General features: G+C 38.4%; 1 protein-coding gene across 2 annotated transcripts; it reads right to left on the bottom strand.

Annotated features, from left to right (window-relative positions):
• Positions 1-1,410: 1,410 nt before the first annotated feature.
• tfr1b (transferrin receptor 1b) lies at positions 1,411-24,534 on the bottom strand. 2 transcript variants are annotated; one of them, XM_050056620.1, is made up of 19 exons: positions 24,452-24,534; positions 21,790-21,858; positions 21,125-21,326; positions 18,460-18,658; positions 15,265-15,402; positions 13,040-13,124; positions 12,778-12,900; positions 12,581-12,676; positions 12,302-12,441; positions 10,135-10,298; positions 9,919-10,038; positions 9,088-9,173; positions 8,940-9,003; positions 8,782-8,849; positions 8,629-8,693; positions 7,320-7,410; positions 6,500-6,727; positions 6,193-6,342; positions 1,411-5,381 (listed from the first exon to the last, which is right to left on the bottom strand). In XM_050056620.1, exons 2-19 carry the CDS (start codon positions 21,820-21,822, stop codon positions 5,169-5,171), a joined length of 2,265 nt encoding a protein of 754 aa, XP_049912577.1. In that variant the 5' UTR covers positions 21,823-21,858; positions 24,452-24,534; the 3' UTR covers positions 1,411-5,168. The 2 variants fall into 2 exon arrangements, with proteins under 2 accessions (XP_049912577.1, XP_049912578.1); XM_050056621.1 differs by having other exon boundaries at positions 21,790-21,827; positions 24,452-24,529.
• Between the last annotated feature and the right edge of the window lie 723 nt (positions 24,535-25,257).

Raw genomic sequence — 25,257 nt, 5'->3', positions numbered from 1 at the left:
GGGAATCCGGAGCTGTTTACCGGGGTGACGGTTAAATACAACGGGTCCGTTATCGCTCTCCTTTCTCTCCTCCGGTAATTCCGGGACGCTTCTCAATGCGCCTGTGGAGATTTATGAGCGTCACCGTGCGTAACATCAACGCACAGATGATGATTCCTGGCCCGGATTCACCAAAATAATTGCACTTCCTGTTTGGTGAATCAGGCTTCAAAATAAAAGCGCGAATTAACAGTGAGAAAAAGTATCATTTTAAATTTCAGTTACTCAAGTTTTAATAATTATAAATAGCCTACTATAATTAAACATTGTTTTATTTCACATGTATTAATTTAATAATATAAATAATAAATAAAATTATACTTAATATAATACAGTTAAAAGTACTGTACTGTTTCATATTTAATACAGATTCAAACCCTAACACATTACACTGCAAAACGGTTACATGCAATACACAGGAAATTAAATTAAACTAACAGACTATTAGTCTTTAGTTGCTTCTAAAATATGTAATGATAGGACCTCAAAATATTAAAAACTAGTAGGGGAGAACAGGGTTGGTTGTCACATTCCTTAGATCTCGCTCCTGAGATTGTGCTGTTAAAAAATGTAAAAATGTTGGCGACAAAATTTCCAGCACTGGGGTCAGAGGTCACATACTCTGTGATTACAGAAGGAAGACACTTGACACTGAGCAGAGAGGAGTTTTAGTGTTTTCCATGTCAAAATGTAAACACCCCCCTCTTCCGCGTTTCTCATCTAGACTTTTATATGATGCATTTATGATACAATAGTTATAACTGTTAAAAGGATTGAAGGGAGAGCTGTAGTTTTTTTCTTCACTAAGTTACATGTGATTGTTAGCATAGTCACTATCATAAAACAAAAAAAGGAAATCAGTTGGTGATGCTTGTCACATTCTTTTCAGGGTTGGTTCTCACATGTAGCCTACTGTTCTTTATTTTGTATTTTACAATGTTAAATACACAGGGTTTTTGATATCCTACATGCAGCAGGTGATTAAGCCCAGTACTTGTGGACCAAAGCAGAGCTATAACTGATCCACTGAAAATCTACAAATTTCTGTATCTGGAATTGATGAGTGCAAATTGTGCTTTTATTTTGAAAAGCACAGCACCAGAACCATAAAATATGTTGCTTAAGTGAATAATGGCATGCTCATGATTTGGCACCGTTGAAACATCTGCTTAAAGGTTCCGGCTGAATCAGTTTCTCATGAGTTTCCTGATTTTCTGAGCATTTAAAAGAGGAAGGATGCAGCTGTTGATTTTGCCTTTGAGATTTGCTGTAAGACAAAAGTAAAAAAAACAATAGAACTCACACACAACAATGATGAGAATCCTCTGCAGTGTCTGTAATTCACCATGACAGAAACTACCATCAGACAGATTTACTGGATGCTAAGCCAAAAGGGTTTATTACACTTTTCTGCTGGACATGAAGATCACAGAAATATGATTTCAGTAACAGGTTTTGAAACACTACAGTGAAGGTTAAACAGTGTGAGCGGAAAAGCCGTTTCCTAACCACCAAGCTTCCCCCCTCAGGAAGAAGTAACCGTTCTTTTAATTCTTGTAACTGCTCGTGGGAAAAGAAAAATGGGCTACAACAGTTTAAAGCTCAACAGAAATGACACCAAGAAACAAAAAAATGATTCAAACATGTAATAATCTGAACTATTGCTCCAGTGCATGTTAAGATAAACAAAGGATTTCAATGTAGTTGTACATATAAATGGGTTTGAGTGGCTGATAATGTTCTTTTAACATGTTTGTACTTACTAATAAGTGTATTCAGATTCAACACGTTCCAGCTGCTTCTGTGAAATTCCTCTTATTGCCGTTACAGAGGCCTGACAATATTCTTTGAAACCCACTGACAAACTTTTGTAGGAAGAAAACAGTAAACTTAATATCTATCAGCAGCTCTGACAACAAACAAAATCTGGTTTTGAATCTAAAATAAAACAGAAAATATTGGCTGAACCCTAATAATATGAAAGGTTTGTAGTATGGTCCGTGTCTGCTGAGCTACACCTCATGAAAGCAATACAGTACGGTGCAGTTAAGAGGAAATATGTCACTGATATATGATATATGTCACTGATACACATGCAAAGAGAGCTGTGGCTTGTGGCGTGGAATCATACAAAAGGTGCAGCATCTGTTGCAGCTTTTAGGTCACTAGCACAAACAAACACATTAGGTTTCCAGGCCGACAGACCAGGTTTGTTACCAACTACAAAGAATACAGTGCATTTCAATATTCAGTGTTTGTGTATTGACCTGCTTGTTTGGTTGCAAAGCAAATCAAACATCTAACACAACTCTGCTGCAAGACAGTTGTAACGTGACGCAGAACTGCGAGCAAAAATGAACCGAAAAAAAAAAGCACACTCGCACATAATCCAAAATTAAAAGACAACACAAATAAATACATAAAGTATAAAACTCTGGGAAACACTGTCCCCGATAAGTTGTTCCACCCTTCAGTGAAATATGAGAGACACTGCTCTCGATAAATACACATGTAAAACTCACACACGATCACACACGCTGGTAGGCAAAATCTACCGTCACTGTTTTTCATTATGGGAGACACTGCTCCCGATAATGGGTTTTAAGTATGGAAGGCACTGCTCCCGATAACTTTATCGTATTAATAAGTGCTCCAAAGTTGACTGTGCAACATAAATGGCTTTCTTGCAAATTATAGAACCAATCAGCTCAGTTGTTGCAGTAAAAAAAAAGGGGGAGGTTGATAATGTTTTGGCTTTCGTGCAATCTTTTTTTTTTTTTTTTAATTTAGCATTAATCAACAAGAATAAATACAGTCTTAATTTATCTCTGGGCTTGTTGATACATAAATAATAATAATAATGACATCAAAATAATCCAGAGTAGAGCTGCAAACAATTAGTCAAATAGTCAATCAACACCTATTTTGCTAACGGATTAATCGTTTAAGTAAATTTTCATGCAAGAATAGCAGGAAATGCTGTTTTCAGCCTTTAAAATATGGAGATTATTTTGCTTTTTTAATCATATTAAACTGTATATCTTTGGGTTTTGGACTGACTGAATAAAACATTCAAAGACATCACATTGGACTTTGAGCAACTGGGATGGATGTGTTTTTTTAAAACAATATTTTGACATTTTATAGACCAAACGATTCACTGATTAACAGGGTTCCCACACATTTTGCCAATGAAAGGTCAATACTTTTTAAATAATATTTTACCCCATTTCCATGACTTTATTTCAGTAGTTTAAATGGGCAGGCCTATAGCAATACAGCCATTCATTATCAAACATGCATTTCCCGGGCATTTGCAGATGCGCAACAGCTAGCGCGAACAAACTTTACTTGCTCATTAGACGTTCCCATTAGACCAGACCAGTACTTACGGGTTCTTCGCAAACATCAAGGCTGCGCTGCTTTTGGGGGATAGAAAACTGAAGACTCTGATGATTAAGAAATTTAATGTGTGTTTGGATATACTTTTGACATGACTATATGCTTTTATTTATTGCTAAAAAAATGTTTTATGGACATGTCCGATAATTATTTTACAACTTTGCCTGAACCTGAGCGTTTGGGGTACCTTAACATTGAAGTTGATTGCCATCATGTCCCGTCAGGCTTCCTCCGTCCAAGTGGATCAATGACCCAACACAGTGTGACACGATACCTATGATATCTGATTGACTCAACAGGTATCTTAGGGCCAATTGCTGTCTGTAAATAACGTGTTAACAGCCAACTGTTTCACCTCAACAGACAGTTAGTTGGAGATGACATGCTGACGCCGCTGTAATGCAGCAGCCTCCCACTCAGGCTAATGTTAGCTATCCATCAGTAGTAACAGTTACATGCATCATTTAGAGATTTACCACACTGACAGTGAGTATTTACAGATTTTAGGTGCTTCAGATCTCAGTGTGAAAGCTTCGGACTACACAACAGCTTTCCGACATTTTCTTGTTTCTCTCCTGATGTGACAGCACGTTTCTTTCCCCCAAAAGGGGGTGTGGCCTTAGTGATGACGCAGTGTTGGTCTGACGTATGTGTATCACGTGATACGAGTGACGTGTCAGTGGTCACACAGTGCAGAACTAGCTATTTAAATTAGTAATGCAAGAAACGTATTTGGAACGACGTTGGACATGTTTTGGGATTTTTATGAGCATATTTATAACAATACAAAACAATGTGTATTCAGACTTTTTCAAAACAGTTTTTCTATTTACATAACTTCTCCTGGAATTCAATGACCATGGGAACCCTGGATTGATCTAGAAAATAATCTGCTGATTAACTGATAATGAAAATAAATGTTGGTTGCAGCCCTAATCCAGAGAGTGTCATTTTCTCCCTGCTCTTAGCCAGATAAAGTCAAATACATCTGATGCTGTATCATCAGGAAAAACTCTTTTCTATCCTTTATTTCTCCTTTTTAATGCATTTTAAATAACCATTTTTATGGCTATGTGAATAACCACTGATGTACACCACTTTCTCATGAAATCATTTTAGAAAAACCTCCACAGAAAGACGAAGAAATGAAGGCCATAATAACTAAATGTAACTTTATCAGGGGCTCCATTTTGTCAGCAACAGTTGAGGAGACATTTGTGTAGCAGATGCTGCCGGAGGATTCGACAGTATAACCGTCATAATTATGGAAGGCACTGCTTCCGATAACGTCGTATAAAAAGACAAACAATATATTTATAGTGGGCACTGCCACTGATAAAAAAACTTAAGTACAAATAAGGTTTCTCAGTGTTTTGATGGCGAGAGGTAACAGCAAAGATTTTGACTGGTTCTATGTGGAGCCAGGAGGAGAGGAGGCAGGTCTGTCAGTAGCTTTAATATTTCTTCAAGTATCTGATGATGGTTCACAGCTTTTAAGAATGTGATCTGTACTTTTCTGTCTCCTCCTGGACATTTGTGATGTTTGTAAGACTCTAATCCCCCCCATAAAACTGATAAGGATCCTGTTTTTAAAGGGTGAGGCTTAAACTTCTGATTGACAGCTTGTGCTTAAGTGCTGATATTGGAGCTCCTCCCTCTGCTCTACCTCAGATTTCATCTTGAACAACACACACACTCAACACCTCACAACTCTCGGCCCTCCTTCTTTAGATCGCTTCATCGATGTCCCAGATGTTTCCCACCATGGCGTGGGCACAGCCCTGCAGGTTCCAGGTGGCCAGGGCCAGCTGAGTGTGGAGATGATCCGGATCGGTGGCTGTGGCGATGGATGCCAAAGTGTGGGAGCCCCGACCCAGCAGGAGGTGGCGGAAGGGAGTCTCAACGGGGGACACGTATGGAGAGAGGAGGCCGTGCTCAACCTGGAACAACATAAAAACGACTATAACACACCTTGCACTTCCATTTTTACTGATGTCTGACTGAGCTCAGGATCATACATGACACAAACAAAGAAATGTTTTAGGATGTTTTAATTTCATAAACCAATCAGAATCATTGAGGGCGGACTTTGATCATGCTAAACCAGCATTCTTTAAAGGGCACCTATTATGCCTTTCCTAGTATTCTGTCATATATACAATGTTAAAATGTCAGATGTTCATATCAAACATGGCCCAATTTTTAGACAATGAGGTAAATGTATGTAAAAAATAATCCTTGTGAGCAAAAACCTCAGGCTTCAGAGTGTTCTGAACACTGTTTCAAATGTTTTTTCTACTTTTGTTTGTGTCTACTTGTGTTTTTGCAGAACATTATATGCTGTCACAATGAAGTTGACCTTAATTTGGCTAAACAATGTCATCACTTCATCATTTGTAGAAATTTTGTCATAATTAATGTATGAATTCTTGAGTTCTGGCAAAAAAAACATGTTTTGTGAGGTCACAGTGAGCTTTGACCAACACATTTTTATCAGTTCATCATTAAGTCAAAGTGGACGTTTGTGCCAAAATTTGAGGAAACTTGCAATATTGCGTTTAAGAGAATGGGACTGACTAACAAACAAACCACCAAAATACAAAATGCCACGGGTGATGGCTTCGTTGATCTGACTTCTGATTTAAATTGCAAATGTTGCCAATTTTGTTATATGCTAATAAATTCTGCCTTTAAAGATTGAATTCAATTAACATTTTAGATACAGCAGAGGTGTCACAGTGTGTGTCTTACACTCATGATCCTGTCGTTGAGGATCCGACAGGCCTCCTTGTCATTCAAGTCGGTGTTGATGATGTCATTCTTGATGCCGCTTGCAGCACGTTGGAAGGAGCCGCGTGCACGGTTCAGCCAGTTGGGATCAACTTCCTTCAGCTGACCAGACTGCAATACAAAAAGACCAATTAACATCAACATAAAGACAATACTATGAACAAACATTCTGGTCTTCACAGCTAGATTTCAACATAATTCATAGCCTCCTTCAGGAAAGGAACCAAACAACAGCATAAAAAGGTGTGAGACAGTCAGAGAGGCTGACCTGTGAGAGCTGATTGACGTGTTTGTAGACCTGGAACACAGCCTTGGTGAGGATGCCACTGTATCGACCTATATCCAGGTTGAGCAGGTGGTCGTGGACTAGCCGCATAGCCATCTGGCCGGCAAACTGTGCCGCCACGGCCACCATTTCACTGGTGCGCTGGTTTGTTTTGTAATTGAGGTGATCCATGTTGTCCAGGTTGGTGCCATAGTAATCATAGGTCAAATCCTTTGGACACATACACAAACACGATTAACATTAAAAAAAAAAAGCAAATGTCAGTGAACTGCAATCATACAACACAATTTTGTTTATTAGCCGGCTTTTCTGTGATCAGAAGGGCTTCAACTAACGATTATTTTCATTGTCAACTGATCTGTTAATTATTTTCTCCATTAATCAATTTGTCTTGTCTAAACATTGCCAGAAAATGAAAAAAAAATCAGATTTCTAAAATCCAAGATGACGCCTTCAAATGTCTTGTTTTGTCCACAACCCACAGGTATTCACTTTACTGCTACAGAGGAGTACAGACAGCAGAATATATTCACATTGAAGAAGCTGGAATCAAAATTAATATTAAAAAAAATATATGAAATTAGTTGGCAATTTAAGCTGAGTAACAGAAACAGTGGCATTATGTTTGTTTAAAAATGACCACCATTTAAAATCTCTACTACACCTACCATGTGATTATCTCTACTAACAGAAGGGTTGTGTACATGTAAACATTCCCATTAATATTTGTTGTGGGTAAATGTGAACACAGATTATTGTCAACAGTAAATATCTGCCTTGTTTATTTAATATCAAGACTCACGTTGGGAGAGATGAAGTGGAAAGAGATGGAGGGAATTCCAGAGAAGGCCAGGAAGGGATAGGCGGGGTCGTCTATTGACATCGGCCTCAGTCTGCAAACACCATAATGTTAAGTTATTGTACTAGCAACAAAAGGTCTAGCAGCTGCTCATTTCTACAGCAAAATATTGTAGGCTGTAGTGCTGGGGATAAAACCTCAATATTTTTTTCTTTCTACCTAAACGTGACTGTTGAACTGAGTGTGGCAAACTAGCAGAGAATGCCAGGTAAAATGTGTGACCCTGTTTACTTTCTCTTATATCAGATTGTTCTGATTTAAATCAATGTGCCAGTTTTAGATTTCATTTTATTTAAGCAAAGCTCTTGTCTTTGTCAAATTAACATTTGATTGTTTTGGGGGGGTTTTCTGTTAAATAGAACAAAGGCTTTTACATATTGGAAAAAAAAAAAAGTATTTAAATTTTTCAAATTAAAAGGCATCTGTATTAGCGTTTTCAAACAATATCCAAACGTACATTTCTGTGGCTTTCAAATTTATGTTGCTGTTAATAACAGTATTTGATGAGTTTCATTTCAAAAGAACATTAAAACTGTTCTGACAAAATTAGTGAAATAGTTACCAGGCCTGGATGACATCACAATATACCAGGGTACTCAGGAATCCCGACAGTATGATTTTCAATATGGTCACAAATACAGAATCTCCTCTTTCTATTAAACGGATATGGAAATGCTTTATTGAGGTGCTGCATTGTAGTGCACAGTAAGTGCCACCAGGGGTCAGTCTCTACTGGTGGAACAGATCGCAGAGCCAACAGACCTGATGACTGTGACTGGTGGGGATAAGTGAAGAACTAGTAAAAGACCGCCAGCAATGGCAGAGAGAGACAGATGGGAAAAACATGTAAAGCCAGCATATTGTCACATCTAACGTAGTAACTTTAGGGTTATTTCAACCAAACCAGACCTGGTGATTGTTGACACAGTGACTAAACAAGACGCTCTTGGCGAATGAAGTATAATTTAAGTATGAAGAACTAAGTATGAAGTATGATTTTATGAGTGAATTTTTTCATTTCTCAGACCAAAAATGCTCAGATAGCTTGTAGAGCAAAGCAAACTTGCCGCTTGAGCACATCTCCCAGTTAAAACCACTGGTGAAATACCATTATATGCCGTATACCCTGGTGAAATATCAGGAAGGCATGCAAAAAGAAACAGCCCAAGCCTAATAGTTACAGTAGTCTACTTTATCTTCTGGCTGGCCGACAGACTGAAAACCTGTCCTTACATACTGATTATCTACTTACGTTTTGGTCCAGCTGGTTTTTCCCACCATATCGTACACAGTGCCAGTACCAACTGGACTCTTCACCTGCATGGACAAAGCTTAGTTAATACAGACACGACGGGTTTGACTGGTTTGTATAGAACTGGATCAGCATTGGGTGGGATGTTGTTACCTCTTTCATCGTGCTCTCAATGAGACTGTAGAGCAGCGGACTTGCTGAAGCCATAAAGCTTCCTCGACCTTGTGAAGAGATACACTCAGTCAGCTTACAATCACTAAAAAAAAAAAACTTCAAGTTGAAGATGTACTACGGGTGTGTGCTGTACTTACCCAGGACCAATCCATCCAGGTTTATGTAGGTGATAACACGTTTGTCAATACTAGACATATAACCCTAAAAACAAACACGGACATACTGAAGAACATTACATACAGCTCTCTTTTTAATACGTCTAGATCAAAGTAATTTAGTTCTTACCTCCAACCACTCGGTGGCGCCAACACTTCCATACTCTCCAGCGCTCCAGCTTGCAAACACCAGGCTTCTCCTGGGCCTGAACCCATCTGAGGAAAGAGAAAACACACAAATGAGAACACTGTATGATGAAGCTTCATTTATACTTCTGCACTGAGCAGTTACAACATGGCTCTGAGGTTAAACTGTAGCTGATGTGTTCCTCTTTCAAAACGTTACTACTCGTCAGAGCTACGGCAGCTACTAAGATACCACCAGAATTGTCATTGGTCAGCATTTGTTGTTTTGGGTTTTTTTCTCCTGCAAGTTTCTGATATCGGTGGAGATTGTTGAGTGAAAAAAACTTGCAAGTATTTACAATATTTCAAGGTCAGGTGAACATATGAAGACTAAATATTCCTTTTAATACAGGCTATTAAAATCCTACGATCCTTTTCTAACATGCTTCAAGTGTAAGTGATGGTATTAAAAATATCTATCCAAGGTTAGTCAGCTCGTTATAAAACTCCCTCTTTTGTTTTCCTAGACAGAGTTTCGGCACTGCGGTGGGGGGATAGTAACAGAGAGAGGAAGTTTTGTACTAAAAAGGCAATCATTTGAAAGATATCAACTTGATTTGACTGATTCAGACTGCTAAAGACTTAATCAATCATAAATCAAATACAATAATACAATAGCTTTTCCCTGGACAGTTGCTACAAACTACAACGGTGAAGAACACACAATGTCTTTGGTTTTAGCTCTTAACGAAGGAAAAATGGAGTCACGTCCCTGTTAATCACTGCTTATCTTTTTTTGTATTGTGTCTTGTAAACAATGTGTTGTACTTGTCACCTTTCTCCACCATCTCGTGAAAAGCCCTGGCCAGCTCAATCAGCACGGAGGTCCCAACGGTGGCTTTGGCGTAACCTTTACCCCAAGCGTCTCTCTGAGCTCCCAGTACAAGGTAGCGATCTGCAGATTCACAAACAGACACAAAACTTTCTTAGATGTACAGTGATATTAAACAAATAATCCCACTGTGGATGATTAGAGGGGAGAGAAAGGTACCAGGATCAGTGAATCCTTTGATGACTCCAAACACATTGTGGATCTCCGTGTTGACCAGCACGTTGTTCACCTCAACAGAGATGTTCTTGCTGCCTCCCAATCTGTAATCCACTGACAGGAGGGCGCCTTTAAATTTGTCACCAGCTACAGGACCTCCGATGTTCCTAGAGAAGATGGAGAGTTCAATGCAGTTTCAACCATCATTTAGCAACTTTATTTATACAAATTTATTTAAGACGGAAAAGGAAAACCACCAGAAAAACAGACATTGCTGTGCCCACAGTTGAGTCTTTGGAGTGAAAAATATTACAAAGGAAAACTTTACCAAAACAAATGTGTATAATCACGTGGAAATTAGAATCCTCATGTTTTCGTCACCTTAGAATGAGCCGTTTATGTCTAAATAGGGAGTATGTTTTTTACCAGTTTAATCACCTGGTCCATTTATTTTGAAAAGGATGACACCTCTGTGGATAAATCGGCTCTAGGTTAAGGTTAAAACCTGCTAAACAATGAACACTGACAGACTTCTAACTAGGAAAAGTTTTAGCAGGTTGCAATCTGCAATCCTCACCACTAGATGGCAATAAATCCCCCTGAATCTCACATTCCGTTCATTTAAGAGATAAATTACAACTGATACACTCACATTTCTTTTTAAAAACACTGACTACTAGGGCTGCACGATATTGGAAAAAACTTTTTTTTTGCAATATATATTGCAATATTAAAAAATACAAGAATTTTCACCAGATGACTTAAACTAAGAAAATTTTAAAAATAGTGGCTTTTACTCACCAACTGCAGAGGCTACCAGCTTCATTTGAAACAGACTACATTATAAAAGAACTGTTATTTATTAATCCCTCTGTATCTTTATATTTTTACTTTTTATCCGCTCCCGTTGCCTTGATAAAGTTAATGCATGGCGCCGTCATTTCAAACTCAACACTTCCTGAACTTGTTTCAAATTAAAAGCCCCTTATAACCTCTGCTGAGAGAATCCCTCCATTTTCTAAATAGGCTTTTATTGTGAAACATTTGTAGGAACTTGTTGTGGAGGATTCAGTGGCTTGTATGTTTGTGTATGGTACTTCAAATGTAGCTCCTGCCATCTGCTGACGCTTTTTAGGTGATTAGGTGAGTGGAGCAAAGAGCATCTTCAGAGCTGCTTTTCTGAAGCAAAACAAAAGTTTACATGTTCTAAAAAAAGAGAAAACATCGCATGTCCTGCAATCGCATTCGTGATGGCAATGTTCAAACGATATATCGTGCAGCCCTACTGACTACCGTACATCTTCAACCAATCTCCAGATTCCTATGTTCTAGACGTCCTGTGTTTAACCAACTCGTGAAATGCTGTTCCAACTTACACCAGCCCTATACCAAACAACTTTTAAAATGATTTCACTATGTTGGAATAAAATCACAAGAGTTTAGCTACAGTTGGTGCACGCTCCCATGATCTCAATAATTTGGTGTAAGATGATCATAAAACTCAGTAGTCTGAGCAGTGTTTTTCTCGTCTTGATGTTTCAATAAAATCAAACAGGATTCACTTTGTTGTAAACTTTTAGTCCTGGCTCATCCAAACACTGAAGATCAATGACATAAATTGTCAACAATCGATAGGTGAGCCTCCTCTAGCATCAAACAAGAAGCAGCACACCGGGTAAAGAGTAAACATGGAAGGGACTCTGGGGATGAGCTAGAACGTGAACAGGTTCTACATCCTCCGGAAAAAAAAAAACAAGAAACTGGTGGAGTTGTGGACCAACCAGCAATCATTTTAGTGAGAAGTCTTTAATTTTTGAAATGGTTCACCTCTCATTCTCATGGTCTCCTCCCACTTAAATAACACAGCTAACCAATGGAGGGTGGTGGCCAAGTAAGGGGACAAAATCCAAAATGTAAAGTTTGCACACAAATATGTAGGGAATTGTTAATATGTCATATTTCTTAAAGGGAGTTTGGCATAACATTTTCCACCCGGAGCAGGATGGGAAATAATCTCCAAAGAAATCTAGATGTTTTCTTGCAAATAGTGACCCTGCAAGATCCCCAGTCTTCACAAGAGGGTATCAAACTTAAGTCTTTTACAGTATTTTCAGAGTCCTCTAGTTTATGGCAGACATTAGTGTGTCTGTCTGTGTATTTGTGTCCTCACTTTAGAAGAGCGGAAGCCATGTTGGCAGTGATAGTCTGTGCTGGGATTTTTGGGAGTCCGGACGATTTCGTTGGAGGGAACTGGGTGTGGTTGAAGGAGGGGAATCCAGGGGTGTAGGGGTCGCCTGAACCCAGATGGACCTGAATGTGGACACACACGAAATCAAGACACATTATGATGCTGTAATAAGTGGTTTCAAAGTGAGACTTCACCGGCTACTTGATTCATCGGCGTTTAACAACACGCTACAAAAGTAATATAAATATAACATAAACTTACATGCCCATAGAGTGCTGTGTCTGTAACATAGTCGAAATCTTGACGGTCAGGGTAGATTAAAACAGCAGCAGCGCCCTTCTTGGCAGCATTATTCACCTGGAGAGACACAATCAAAGACAAGACAAGCTCTTAGTGAAATTCCTGAAAAACTCAAGTGCTGCATATGAGGCACATGAAGGCGTCAAATCAGTCGTCACCTGCTCTGAAAAAGTGATGTTTCCAGCTCGGAGCAGCAACACACTATCTTTCATCTCAATGTCCATCTTTTGCAGATCATCCAGATCCTCCTGACGGCCGTAGTTGCCATACACCAGCTTACCCTACGAACATAAGTCAGACAGGCCGCTACATTAAACAGCTGAAAGCAACAAATCTCAGTTTACTGGGCTTTAAAGACTTTGAATTAAAGTAAACTTAAACAAACTTTTTAGTCATGAAAGTGTGACTGTATCAACTCACCTCAACTTTCCCAGTAGCACTGTAGGCCAGATACCCTTTAGGCGCAAAGTTATCTGAACCAAAAACGACCCGGTTTGGACGCTTGCTGCAGGTAAAGACAAAAACTTGTTATAGTTTCATTTGTTTTTGGTGTTTTTTGCAACACTTTATTTTGCAGGGCTCTGTTCTTTGATAATCATCGATCTTAAAAGTTTTCTGAGATAGTTGCTATGAAAGCTCTGAAATACATTTCCTGAAGCAGAACTTCAGAGCGAGTGCAAGCGCACACTATTGGAAGCTTCTTGACAAAAGTAACTCAAATTAATTTAGTTTACATATTAAAGCGTCTGTAATTTGTGCTTTAGATTATATATTAAATACATGCATCACAAAGCATCAATGTTTTATGACAAAAAATGTTTTATACATAAAAGATTCATGTGTAGAGGGAAGCCTTTGATATTTCATGTTCCTGGGTTTAAGCAAGACTAAAAAGGTAAATTTAATTTAGCTGCAGTCGAGACAAACATAAATAAAAAGAAAAGAAAATACAGAGCCTAAAAATAAAAAAATCAGGAAATCATTTATAAAATTAAACTTAAAATTGTACAAAATCCCCCAAACAATTGTAGGTTCAAGAGCTTAAGATGCTCTTCTTCCTCCTACATGCGGGCAGAAGATACTCATTAATCAACCATCAATTCTTAAATCGTCTTGAGTTATGATGCTTTTAAGAAACACCTGTCATACATCAGCCCCTCCAGGATGTTGCGATGGCAACAACTAATACTAATTCAACCTTTCCCCATAAATTCTGCATGAGCAGTCCCCTGCACAACATCACTAAACTTACTTATTTGTATCTGGTCATGACGATGCAGACATGTACGATATGAACATCTCTTATTTACAAAAAAAAAAAATTACTGCTAAAGATCATACAAAGCAAAGACAATGGCCTGATTTTTCGGGAAAAAAAAAAAAAAAAAAAAAAAAAACTGCTTTTGCACCATGTTCAGCCTTGTGGTGAAGCACCAACGACACAAGCTGATAAACTCTTTTCTACCGCAAGACGCACCCAGAGAATGGCTAAAATATGTGGACAACAAACAAGATAAATCACCATGACATAGACTGTTGTGTCAAGATCTAATGCACACGCTGAAAGAGCCATGGTGAGTTATATTAAATACTGGTAAGTAGTAACATAAGTGTAGCATAAATCATGAACCAAACAGTGTAGTTTTATTCTCACTGGAGCAAACTGCCTTTGATTTTGAATAAATAAAAGTGCCAGCTATTTTTTGCAATTTCTGTGCAAAAGACACCTAAAAATATTGCAACGTGTATTTCATTTTTTTTTTAAAAAAGCTGCCGAGAAATCACACATTTTAGGCCTCAATAGTCCGAAAAAAAAATTAAAAAAATAAAAGCTCACGAAAAAAGAAAAATTTGCAAGATGGATTTTAAGATCATGTTAGCCTTCAAATGCTTTTGGTAAACGAGGTCCTGGTCCATAAATTCCCAATATTCTTCTAATTATTTCCTAGGAAATATCCTGGAAAGAATTATCTGGTTCACTTACAGTCAGGTAAATATTTGTTTACTATTTAGTGGAAACTTTATTCTGGTTTCTTGATGTTGATTGATTGGTTTGTTCTCATTTGTTATTTATACTTTACGCTAATGTCTCTGTGTCTATAGTTATGCCTATCCTTGCGTCTATAGTTATGCCTATTCTTGCAATCAATAGCAAATTAAATAGTAATTTTATAGAAAATGTCTGAGGAAATTGTTAGAAAATGACAGACTTGTAAAATAACTCATTGTAGATCCTGTCTTTTACAATCAGAGGATAACAGGACAGCACCATCAACAACAGTCATACAGACTAATAAACTCAGGGCCAAAACCTACTGGAAACAGTGTGACAAAAGCTCACGTGACTGTGCGATTATTAATCGAGATATGAGAAATGAAACTGAAAAAAAAAAAATTATTCCACCGATGAACAAATAAACCACCTAATCAGCAAATCATGAATATGCATAAACCCTCCCATTGACTTTGAATTACAGCGCCTCCAACAGGCCAAAAAAAAAAAAATTAATCTTAGAACTTAGGATGGTGATTTATATTTCATATCCAAATGCCAAATCTTGACAGTTTTAAAGACGTATTCCTCAAATAAAATAATCAAGCCTAGTTCATGTATCATAGCAATAGAGATAATGTGTTGCATCAACCTGTCTGGTGTCTGCAGCTGAACGTAGTGGATGTCAGTCCAGGGATCCATCTCCAGTTTCTGGAATTCATCAAAGACGCGGTTTCCCAGACTCGTATCTCCATCACTTCCTGCAAAACGGCTGGGACGATCAAAGTCACTGCAGGAAGAAACAAAATGTCCATTTAGTTGTCTGAAATGACTCACTCATGCACACGTCAAACACTTTTGAGGAAAAACACAGCGGAATCATAACGCATGCAGGGCTTTTTTATTTTAAAGGTCAGTATGTTTATGTATATGCATGTTATGAGAAACTCCATTTCAAAATGACACACACCTCCCACACTGCTGAACTAATTTACAGGAAATTTTAGGTGTTTTTGGACCAAACCGTTCTGGGGACTTCCTGAGAGAAACTTCTCACTGGAGAGCTCCTCCAAAAACAACATACTGTCCTTCCTTCAATGGCTTTTTTATCATTTGCTTTTGCACCACCAGCAAAATTGCAGTGTATTTTCCCAGTCTTATATGTGCTCAGTAAAGCCTGGACTTCACTGTCGGGCCTTTAGTCCGTTTTATTTCATTCATTTTTTTCATTACGAGCTGTTGTTTGTGTTTTGTGTTGTCTGTTGTTTACACAGCTAACAGCTTTGTAAAAATGGTGGTAGCTGGTGCTCCACTGGATCGTGTGTTTGACCAATCATTGGACATCTAATCACTCAAGTCTCCTGTTTTGCTGAGAGAGTACCTACATGTATTCTGAAATGAAAGTGAAATGAAAGGAGCTGAAAAGTCCCTGAAAACAGCCCTCGCAGAGCTGTGAGTGTTCTTAGCTCTTAGTTCTTGCAAAAATGGGGGTTTTCAAAACTCTGCTTTTGGAAGTAAAAAAAAGTTCCTGCTGTACAAAATTGTCTATTGTTACTTTCCAACTTGAATGTGCAGAACCATAGACAACCTTTCCTGTGATCCATCTGCAGACTGCTTGGTGGCAAAGCATGTTTTAAAAAGTCTTATGAGCCTGAGAGGAAACACACTTCTAATTGTTTTTTCTATCAAACAGTGACAGTGTGTGACTTCCCATTTGTGGTGGCACACAAGGCTCAGGCAATAATACAAGATTATCATACAACACGATATTGGTTGGCCACGATAATGGTCCTCACGTGTCTACGATAACAGAATATGATGATGCAACGTCTGTTGTGAATTTGGCACTATATTCAGTCCCTTTCAGGTTTCACTTGTTTTCTCCAAGCTTCACAGCACTGTTCAAGTGTATCAAGAAAAAGTACCAAGCTAGCACACATCCGACGGTGTATGAATTACCCACGTAGCCCTAACTCAAGCAGGAAAGACGTCTGTTCTCTTTGGCAAAAAGAATACAAGTGCGTGTATTTGTTGACTCTCCAAATACACGCACTTGTATTTGACTCTCCAAATACAAGTGCGTGTATTTAGAGAGTCAACAATGAACAATGTAATTTCTATGCTGTGCATTTAACAAGTCAGGACTAAGGATGGAAACACCACAAATCTCCACTCCCATCTTAAAACTCACTATCCAACAAAATACACAAGTCTGCCACCAACTCCAGCCACAATCAGGAGCTGGTTAATTACTTCTAATCAACCCTTAATCAAGAGGGCTTCTGCAAAGGCAACAAAATATAAACATAACAGTCACAGTGGCAAGACTGTACGAGGGTAGTTATGCTTGTTATTGAAAACCTATCTGAGCTCAGCTCAAGGCTGGCCAAGACCTGGATGGTACTATTTTCCAAGACAAGGAGCCTGTACTTATTTTGATATATATATAAATTTGTATTAAGGCAGGGCGGGTAGGCACACCAACATTTACAGACATTTGGCTGGCGCTACACCACCGTGCAAGTTTAAGAAACAGTCTCATGCCATCAGTATAGGCCACATTAAGTCTCTGCATGTTGCGCTAAAAAGAGCAATCTTCATATCAACTGAACACATGCAGAATTTGCGCGTACAACTTTTAACACTGTCTGTGGACATCATTAACATCAGATAAATCATTGACACTTCTTCGTTACTTCTGACAATCATGATGTTGCTCTTATTGGCATTATATTTGATGTCAAAATCAGCACCGTAGTTTAAGCAAATCTTCAAAAGCTGTTGTGGGCCAGATTACCAAATCATCTGCATACATAAGATGATTTATTAAAATATTGCAGACCACACACCCTGCATTACATGCACTTAACTGCTGTGACAAGTCATCCATGTATACATTAAAAAGAAAAGGAGACAAAATGGCGCCTGCGTCTCCAGTCCACAGATATTTAAATTTAAGTGTGTGTCTCTCAAGCAATATTGTCTGTAAGGGAACTTACTGTCACCTAAACCTATTGCATAAATAAAGAGACCAATTAAATGTCATAAAAACACAAACACCCAGAAGAGATAAATTACTGAGCAGACATTTCTTCTCTCTGTGCTGAAACTGATTATTAAAGTGGGTATGAGTGCTCTTCTCAGCCAGAACATCCTGTACTGACAGTTTTGGGGGTTTTTTTTGTAAATGTGAAACGATGGTGGTGTACTCTTGCTAACCACCTTTAAACATGGTGACCTAATTTAAGATGTTTCACTCATGTATGAGCTTTGCTGCATTTTGCAGAGAGAGATATTCACATCATAAATCGTCTTGAAGCCTCCAAGTCTAAGATTTTACCTATGTGACCATTCAGCCCTGGCTTAAAGCTGAAATTATAGAGAGATAAATAAATATCTGCTACTGTAAGTCTGAACCATGCAATTTAATTTCAAACATGTCTGATATTTGAGAGACCTCTCGCTCGGCTGTGGGTGCTTCTTTGGGTCAGAATCTGCGTCATCCATTAGTCATAAAACTTGGTGAATATTATCCTTACATAATCACACTCTTTGTAACCTTCCTCTGTCTCGTTTGTATTCTCTGGCTGTCTGCAGCGTAGTACTCTAAAAATAAAATGTTCTCTGATCCCTCTCACCCAGTTCATTCAGATAACATTAGATTTACTTTGGGAGGACTATTCTTATTCTTTCACACTGGGATTATTTACACATTAATGGACTGGCAGGAGGTTTATTAGGTTGCTGGGTGTTTGTATGGTAAGGTGTATTACCTTATGGCTTCACCTTCTGTATGACAATATAAAATTGAGTGCGGTTTAAAAAGGTGTGCACATGAACAGTGTACCTCAGAGTTTTTTTGAAGGCCTTGCTGGTGAGTTTCTGAGCGAGGAGCTGGGTGACATCCTTCCAGTCCATCTGTGCGTCTGGAGCTGGTGCAACAACAGCTGACATCGTGTCCTGCGGATCTTCTGTTTCCAGCTCTGTGTCACACGTTACCTGCTCCACCCGAGTCCCGTGATGGCTGAGGTAACCGAGCACGTAGCCTGGAGGACAAACAACACGAAGACACAGAAACTGGTAAAAAAAAAAAAAAAGGTATAAAATAAAAGTTTTCGAGCAGCGTGCTAGCTGTACTGGTAAACACATTAAGACTAGATATTAGACTAGATAGTGGACCGCATCACCCAAGGTCTTAGACCTTTGCACTGGTTTCCTTAGAAACAATCCGAGAATACTCTCAGAGCTCATACCTTTACCTAAATATTCCTAGTAAGGAGTCCTAGGTGTGATTGACCCTGTTGCTAAGTATCTTTTAAAAGGTGTGATTGGTTGACCAATTTGTGAGCCTACAAGGTGTGCACCCCCAGTGGATATGAAATGAATTGCATCCCTATGAGACTAAATACGTGTCGCCAATGTTAGCGTGATCACTCTGCTGATGGACAGTTGAGACAGACCCAAATCATCACTGCTGCACTGTTGCATTTTTTCAGCCATCCAGCGTTTGGAGAATATATCTCCTACCTCTTTGTCTCTTTGACATTTTCTCATCTGCTTAAGACACTCTTAAGTCCTTTAAAGTCCTCCTCCCATGTCCTAACAGTTTTCCACCTTAGGAGCTCTCTTAAGGGCTAAGATGCTGTGTGAATAACTTTCAACCTTTATCAAGTGTTTATTTTGGTGTTTATCTTTATCTAGCGTTTACTGGGAGGGGAAATCTTCTGGAAACATCATAATTCTAAGAATTTTCTTAGACTTTCGAAACTAGCAGGAACTCTTTGTACTAGATATCTTTGTGAATACAGCCCCAGGGTTCCGCAGAGTACCCAGAAATTATTATACTTAACTTAAAACCATGGTTCTCAAACTATTCTGGTTGTGACAACATTATCCGTCAGGACATGTTATTGTGTTATTGGTCCAGTAGAGTGATGACAAGCTTTAATTGAGGCACAAGCCCCTTTTACACTACCAGATTTTCCACGAATGTTGGGCCATTTTGCCAGCAAGCTGCAAGCGTTTAGACAGAGGCGGAATGGTGAGTTGATCCGAGGCGCCCAATTTTCCGCCTCGTAGGGTAGTCATATTGGCGGAACCCTTTCAGTTTAAACAGACCGAGGCGGCCTTCTGCAACAGGAGGGGCTGTTGATGACTTGTGGGAGGAGCTGTTGATGACGCCGCACGTGCAAGCCACTGGCGGTGGATAAACAGGAAACAGCTGATAGCAGGAATTAGCAAGCAGCTAGTAGCAAGAGGGAAACGCAAACCTGACAGACACTACAGTAAAGATGAGCAACTGAGGAGACAAGGAATTGCGCGCCCTCCTTGTCCTCGCAAACGAAGAGGCCATTAACCGTCAAATGACGGGGACGGTGAAGAACGGGCTGACTTATGAGAGAATCACCGAAGGACTGACTAGCCGCGGCTTCCCTCCCATGTCACTGTTTACGTCACACACTGAGCTACACGTTTTGTTACTTGCTCACGCCCCCCATTGCCCCGAAAAAGGCGCATTCTGTATAAACAAAAGTAGGTAGGCGGCATTTTGCTGCAATCCCCAATTTTGGCTTTATACTGCCAATGCTGAAAAAAGACTGATTGGGCTTTCCTGCAAATTTGCACAATTCCTATCTAAAAAGGGCTATAGACACAGAGGCATTCAAATTATCTTACACTTTGTCTCTAAATTTACAGCTAAATAAGGTGCAACTTCCTCTTTGTCATGTTCATGGAATAAATCTTTTATGAGCATTATTGGTCTAAAATTGATTCCAGTTACCAAGACTGGTTTTAAATGATGATTTGTTCGCATTAATTCCTCCAAGGTTTCTCATTTGTTTGGTAAAACCTGTAGTCATTGTGATAATAGTTTTTTTTGTTTTTTGTTTTTTTTTAAAGCAAACATTAAAATGTTCTGTCTTCTATAATAGTAAACTAAATATTTTTGGGTTTGGATGGTCGGGGGAAACAAGACATTTGTAAACAGCAACTTGGAACCAGAAAAACTGTTAAGGGCATTTTCAGCTATATTCTGATAGATCATAGATTTAACACATCCAAAATATAAAATGGCAGATTAGTCAAAAGAGATGATCCTTAGTTTCAGCTCAAATATTGAAGCATTTAGGAAACAGCCAAAAAAAGATAAGCATGTTGACATAAAAACAACTTCAGAGATACAGGGTTACCACACCTTGGTAAATAACAAATTCAGTGACTTTTCAAGGACCTGCACAGCATGGGTCATGGTTATTTACTGTGGAAACACTCAGTGTCCTTTAAAATGACAACAAGCAGGCTTTACACAAGCTCACTGCCAATTAAAAAGACCGTATGTATTAATGTTAAGCTAAAAAAAGCATCAAACAAACTTTCTATTCTTGCACAAAATATACAAATTCAAGCATTTTCATGACACATTTCTACTTATGTCTACTTTCAGAAACTCAAATTCAGAAACTTTCCAGGATTTCAAGGATCCTTGGATGACAAGGACAAGGGTGGCATACCGGTGACAAATATCAGCACGGTCCCCAGGGCCAGGTAACAAACTATCTTCCGGCTGTTACGCAGAGGTGCTGGCCTGAAGCTGGGAGATCCCCCTGCCTGGTCCTCCACCTCTGTGGCATCATCTGACAGTTTGACTTCAACGTGTCTTTCTCCATCCTCCGCCGGCTGTAGAGTAAACCTGCTGTAGCGCTCACTTTTAGTCTAGAAAGGGAGATAAGATAAAAGAGAAAACTATGAGCGCAATGTGTTCCTGATCCCGCAGCTGCACAGGAGGACGGGTGGCCAAGTGGTAACAAAGGTCTAATTATTAAAAACTGGTTGACAATTGCTGTGTTATGGACAATGCATTGCATTTTGGGTCCTCAGTAGCCTGTATTTACTCTGTGTTTTATGGTCTTTTCTTTGATTTTCTTTTTATGCTTTTTTTTAATTGTTATATTGCCTTTGTTTTTACTGATTTACATGTTTTATCGATTGATTATTTTATTGTATTTTGTGGAGCACTTTGTGAATTTTTTTGTCTGTTTAAGGTGCTATATAAAAAAACAACATTCATTGTTATTATTATCTATTATATTATCATCTATGTAACCGGTTTACTTTAGATACAAAAATAATACAAACATTCAACAAAAAAAACTTTATATAAGTAACACACACTCACCACGCTGTTAAACGCAGCCCTCACTCGATCCATTGTTGCTGTTGTTCCAAAGACAGACAGTGGGAGAAGCTGAGTGTGTGAGTGGCAAATTAGGAACACAGATGCAGAGACAAAAGGAAAAAGGGAGGGAGGGGCAGGGAAAGAAGGGGATGTGAGGTGAGGCAGATTCCAAGTCAGATGAACATTGAAGGTTACAGCAGGTCATGGACAGTGTTTTCCCTGTAAACAGGCTGACTGTTGTTCACAGACACATCCCGAGGACACACAGCATCACAAATATGATTTTATACACAGTATTAAGTCTGTTTCTTGCCTATTATTTTCTGTCACAGCTATATAAGATATATTATGTTGCTGCAGGTCAACATCATTTCAGGCTCTTGTTAACTGATCTGGATCTTTGTCATTTGTCTAATGAATAGTTGGGGAATCAGATGAACACTGTATTGATTGTCCTTTCTGTCTCAATGCAAAATTGTTAATGTCACAACATCCGAGAACTGGTTTGACCTTCACTTTACACACATACTTGCAAAACACGAGACAGATACTACACAGAAAACAGACCTCCAGGAATTGTTTCCACATCACTACAGCGATACCTTTGTTTCTCTTACAAACATGTCAGACACAGACTACACCGAGGCGTCGGTCAGCGCTTAAGTGTTATTCAAACTGACACTTCCTCCTGTGCTTTCAGGTAGGTCTTCTTCCTTCCTTACACGAGGGAACTGTCGCAACATGAACCAAGCTTACCGGTTAAATCACACCACATCCTCATTACTGAGTTGAAGCAGGAAATGGCTACTGCTATTGTGAAGATAACATTCAGTCTATGCATGTTTCATGTAATCATTTACTGATGGAAACATAAAAATGGCAGAAGGGGCTCGGGCTGCACATATGGCCAAGTGCAATACCCAAATTGCAGGAGCTGCAGTTTTTTAATAAAAAGGTTAAATGTGTCACAGCATACCACTGATAAAGTATTGTGGTGCTATAGAGGTGTCCCTGTCTATAAATCATATTTCAGATGTAAGGGAAGGGAGGCATTATTAGCATCATTTTTTCATATTTCTCCCAGAGTAAATAATTTGCAAAAAATTACCACTCTCACTTAAAACGCAGCTCATGTCACAATATCTGTCAAAATAATTGCAATTATTTATTTTTGCGTACGTGCAGCCCTTCATGGGCTTGTGTCCATATTGACACAGACACGAAAACCACAACTGAAAGGACATCACCAGAGCCAGATAAGCTCAGTAATGGCTTTAACAAGACTCAAGGGAATGTTTTTGGGCGGCCTGCTCCACAGGATCTGAGCACTTCCTTGTCGATGTTATCTGTACGGCAGCCTACAAATGTATTCAATTGATCATATCCTCAAAAAATGTCAGGAAATAGTTTAAAATGTCCATAACAATTTCCAAGAGCCCAAAGAGACATCTTCAAACATCTAATTTTGTCCTGTCCTGAGTATGTTCTCTTCAGAATGATATAAGACACAAAAAAGCAGCAAATTATCAGATTCTGAGAAGTGAGAATGTGCAAATATTTTTGACTTATGATTGCTCAATTGATCATGAATCAAAACCTGTTAATTCTTTGTCTAATTATTTAATGCTCATCTTGTTAAAGCCGTGTTCAAGTTTCCCTTTCAACTGTGGAATGTCCCACTCGGTGCATGTCTTAACACAACTAAAATAAAAGTTTTCAAATCTGATTAATCTTTGTCCAGATAAATTGGTCAGTCATTTCTTTTACTAAAACAGAACATGGTGGAAAATACCTGTACTAAATTGATATAGCCAAATATGGCAATAGATCAAAAACTGGAAAAAAAAAAAAAAGTTTACTGTCAAATAAGAAAAAGAAAATCAGCAAAACATCACATTTCAGATGCAGCAAATATGTCCTTGATAGTTAATTAAATATCTGCCAATAAATCAGCTCATCCTGTCAGCTCTGGACACATCAGTTCAATAAGCATATTTGAGAAATCCGCATTAAAACATTCATATTGCATGGTTTTTAAATATATATTATCAATACTATAACTCTCAATTATAACTAGTGAACACCTACTCACTCATTTGCTCATGAACATGACCTACTAGTATTCAAATCAGATGAAAATACAGTGTACTAGTGCAAACAGACTGTACAGAAACCGTTGAGGAGTGGCCACATAAGGTTGCATCATGCCATGTCTCCACATGTCAGCTCTTCCTCTATAAGAAAGGTTTTCATCTGGACACATTTAGACATTTTTCCATGTCTCACCGCATCTTAATTTTTATTTTACAGGAGATAATTTAGTGTTATTTGGTGTTGCAAGAATACTCCTCCATACTTCCTTGTCACGCTTGCACAACAAAGAAAAACAAAAACAAGGCTTTCATATTAAAGACAATACATTTTTCTGAATTATTAACTGTAGCCTGACATGAATTTACAAAAGAAACATTAAGTAACATGTAGAGAGCACAGGTGACATTTGTAGCATCATTTGTGAGTAAGCTAGTTAGCTGCATGTTTCGTGTCCTCCCTATCTTGTCAGTTGAGGGGAAGCGTCGCGTAAAAGGCACTGCAGGTCAACAACTAGCTTACTATATGTGTAATAAATGAATAAAATGTCTGTTAATGTCAGTAATCTCACCTTATCACCGCTGAGACTAGCCGCGTCTTCTTGCCAGAGCGCTGCTCAGCCGTGTCATTATAGGGTCGTGCCACTTCCGCGTTACGTCATCTCGCAAAGAGTCACGTACACATCCTTAAAGGTGAAAGAACAGTGACTCAAGCACTTCAGTATTGATGCTCTTGTACATTACCTACATTTAATGACACTTTTTAAGTCCACTCTACATGATTCAGAGATAAATGTTGTGCTTTTTACTTCACTACATTCATTTTAGACCTGAAGATTATTTGCAGAATAAGATTTTACATTTAAATGTTATGGTATTTTATTAAATATGAAGTATTGTTCAGTGCACAAACCTGCTTACCCCCTTGTCCATAAAGTCTCATTTTTGCTCCAAATGTTTGCTGGTGCATGTAAGAATATTCCAGAATGTTTTTAATTAAGTTTAATTTTCCATCATTTTAGTGCAACAGCTTGGAAGACAGATGCTTATTTCCAGAGCACTTTTCACTACTTGATTTAAACAACAAACAAAACACCCTTATTGCTATTTTTTTTTTTTTTTTAGAAAATTAGACTTGTGTATGTAATAGCCTATAAAACACCATCAAATACGCCTTTTTTCTTTTTCTTTTTTCTTTTTTTTTTTTTAGTAAGCCTCCTTTTACTTCAATATTTGAAGTATATTTTCCCATAAGTAGGATTTTAAATGCAGGACTTTTACTTATAATAAAGTGTTTTTATAATGTGGTATTACTACACATACATTCCTTCCTAGAGCATTTTTAACTGCTTGATATAACAACAAAAAATAGAAAATT

This window comes from Epinephelus moara, chromosome 11 (genome assembly GCF_006386435.1).
Source record: "Epinephelus moara isolate mb chromosome 11, YSFRI_EMoa_1.0, whole genome shotgun sequence".
In the NCBI taxonomy this organism is placed as follows: Eukaryota; Metazoa; Chordata; class Actinopteri; order Perciformes; family Serranidae; genus Epinephelus; species Epinephelus moara.
Note: the sequence above shows the minus strand (reverse complement) of the source record. Positions and strands in the feature narration are given on the sequence as shown.

Bases quoted from the DNA above. Each gene is read 5' to 3' on its own strand.
- tfr1b (XM_050056620.1), bottom strand. From the start codon at position 21,822: ATGGATCGAGTGAGGGCTGCGTTTAACAGCGTG. The intron at 15,403-18,459 runs GTACACTGTTCA...TTCTTCCTGCAG, and splicing joins GCCTTCAAAAAAACTCTGAG to TGACTTTGATCGTCCCAGCC. The intron at 8,850-8,939 runs GTAAGTACAGCA...TCTCTTCACAAG, and splicing joins CCTGGATGGATTGGTCCTGG to GTCGAGGAAGCTTTATGGCT.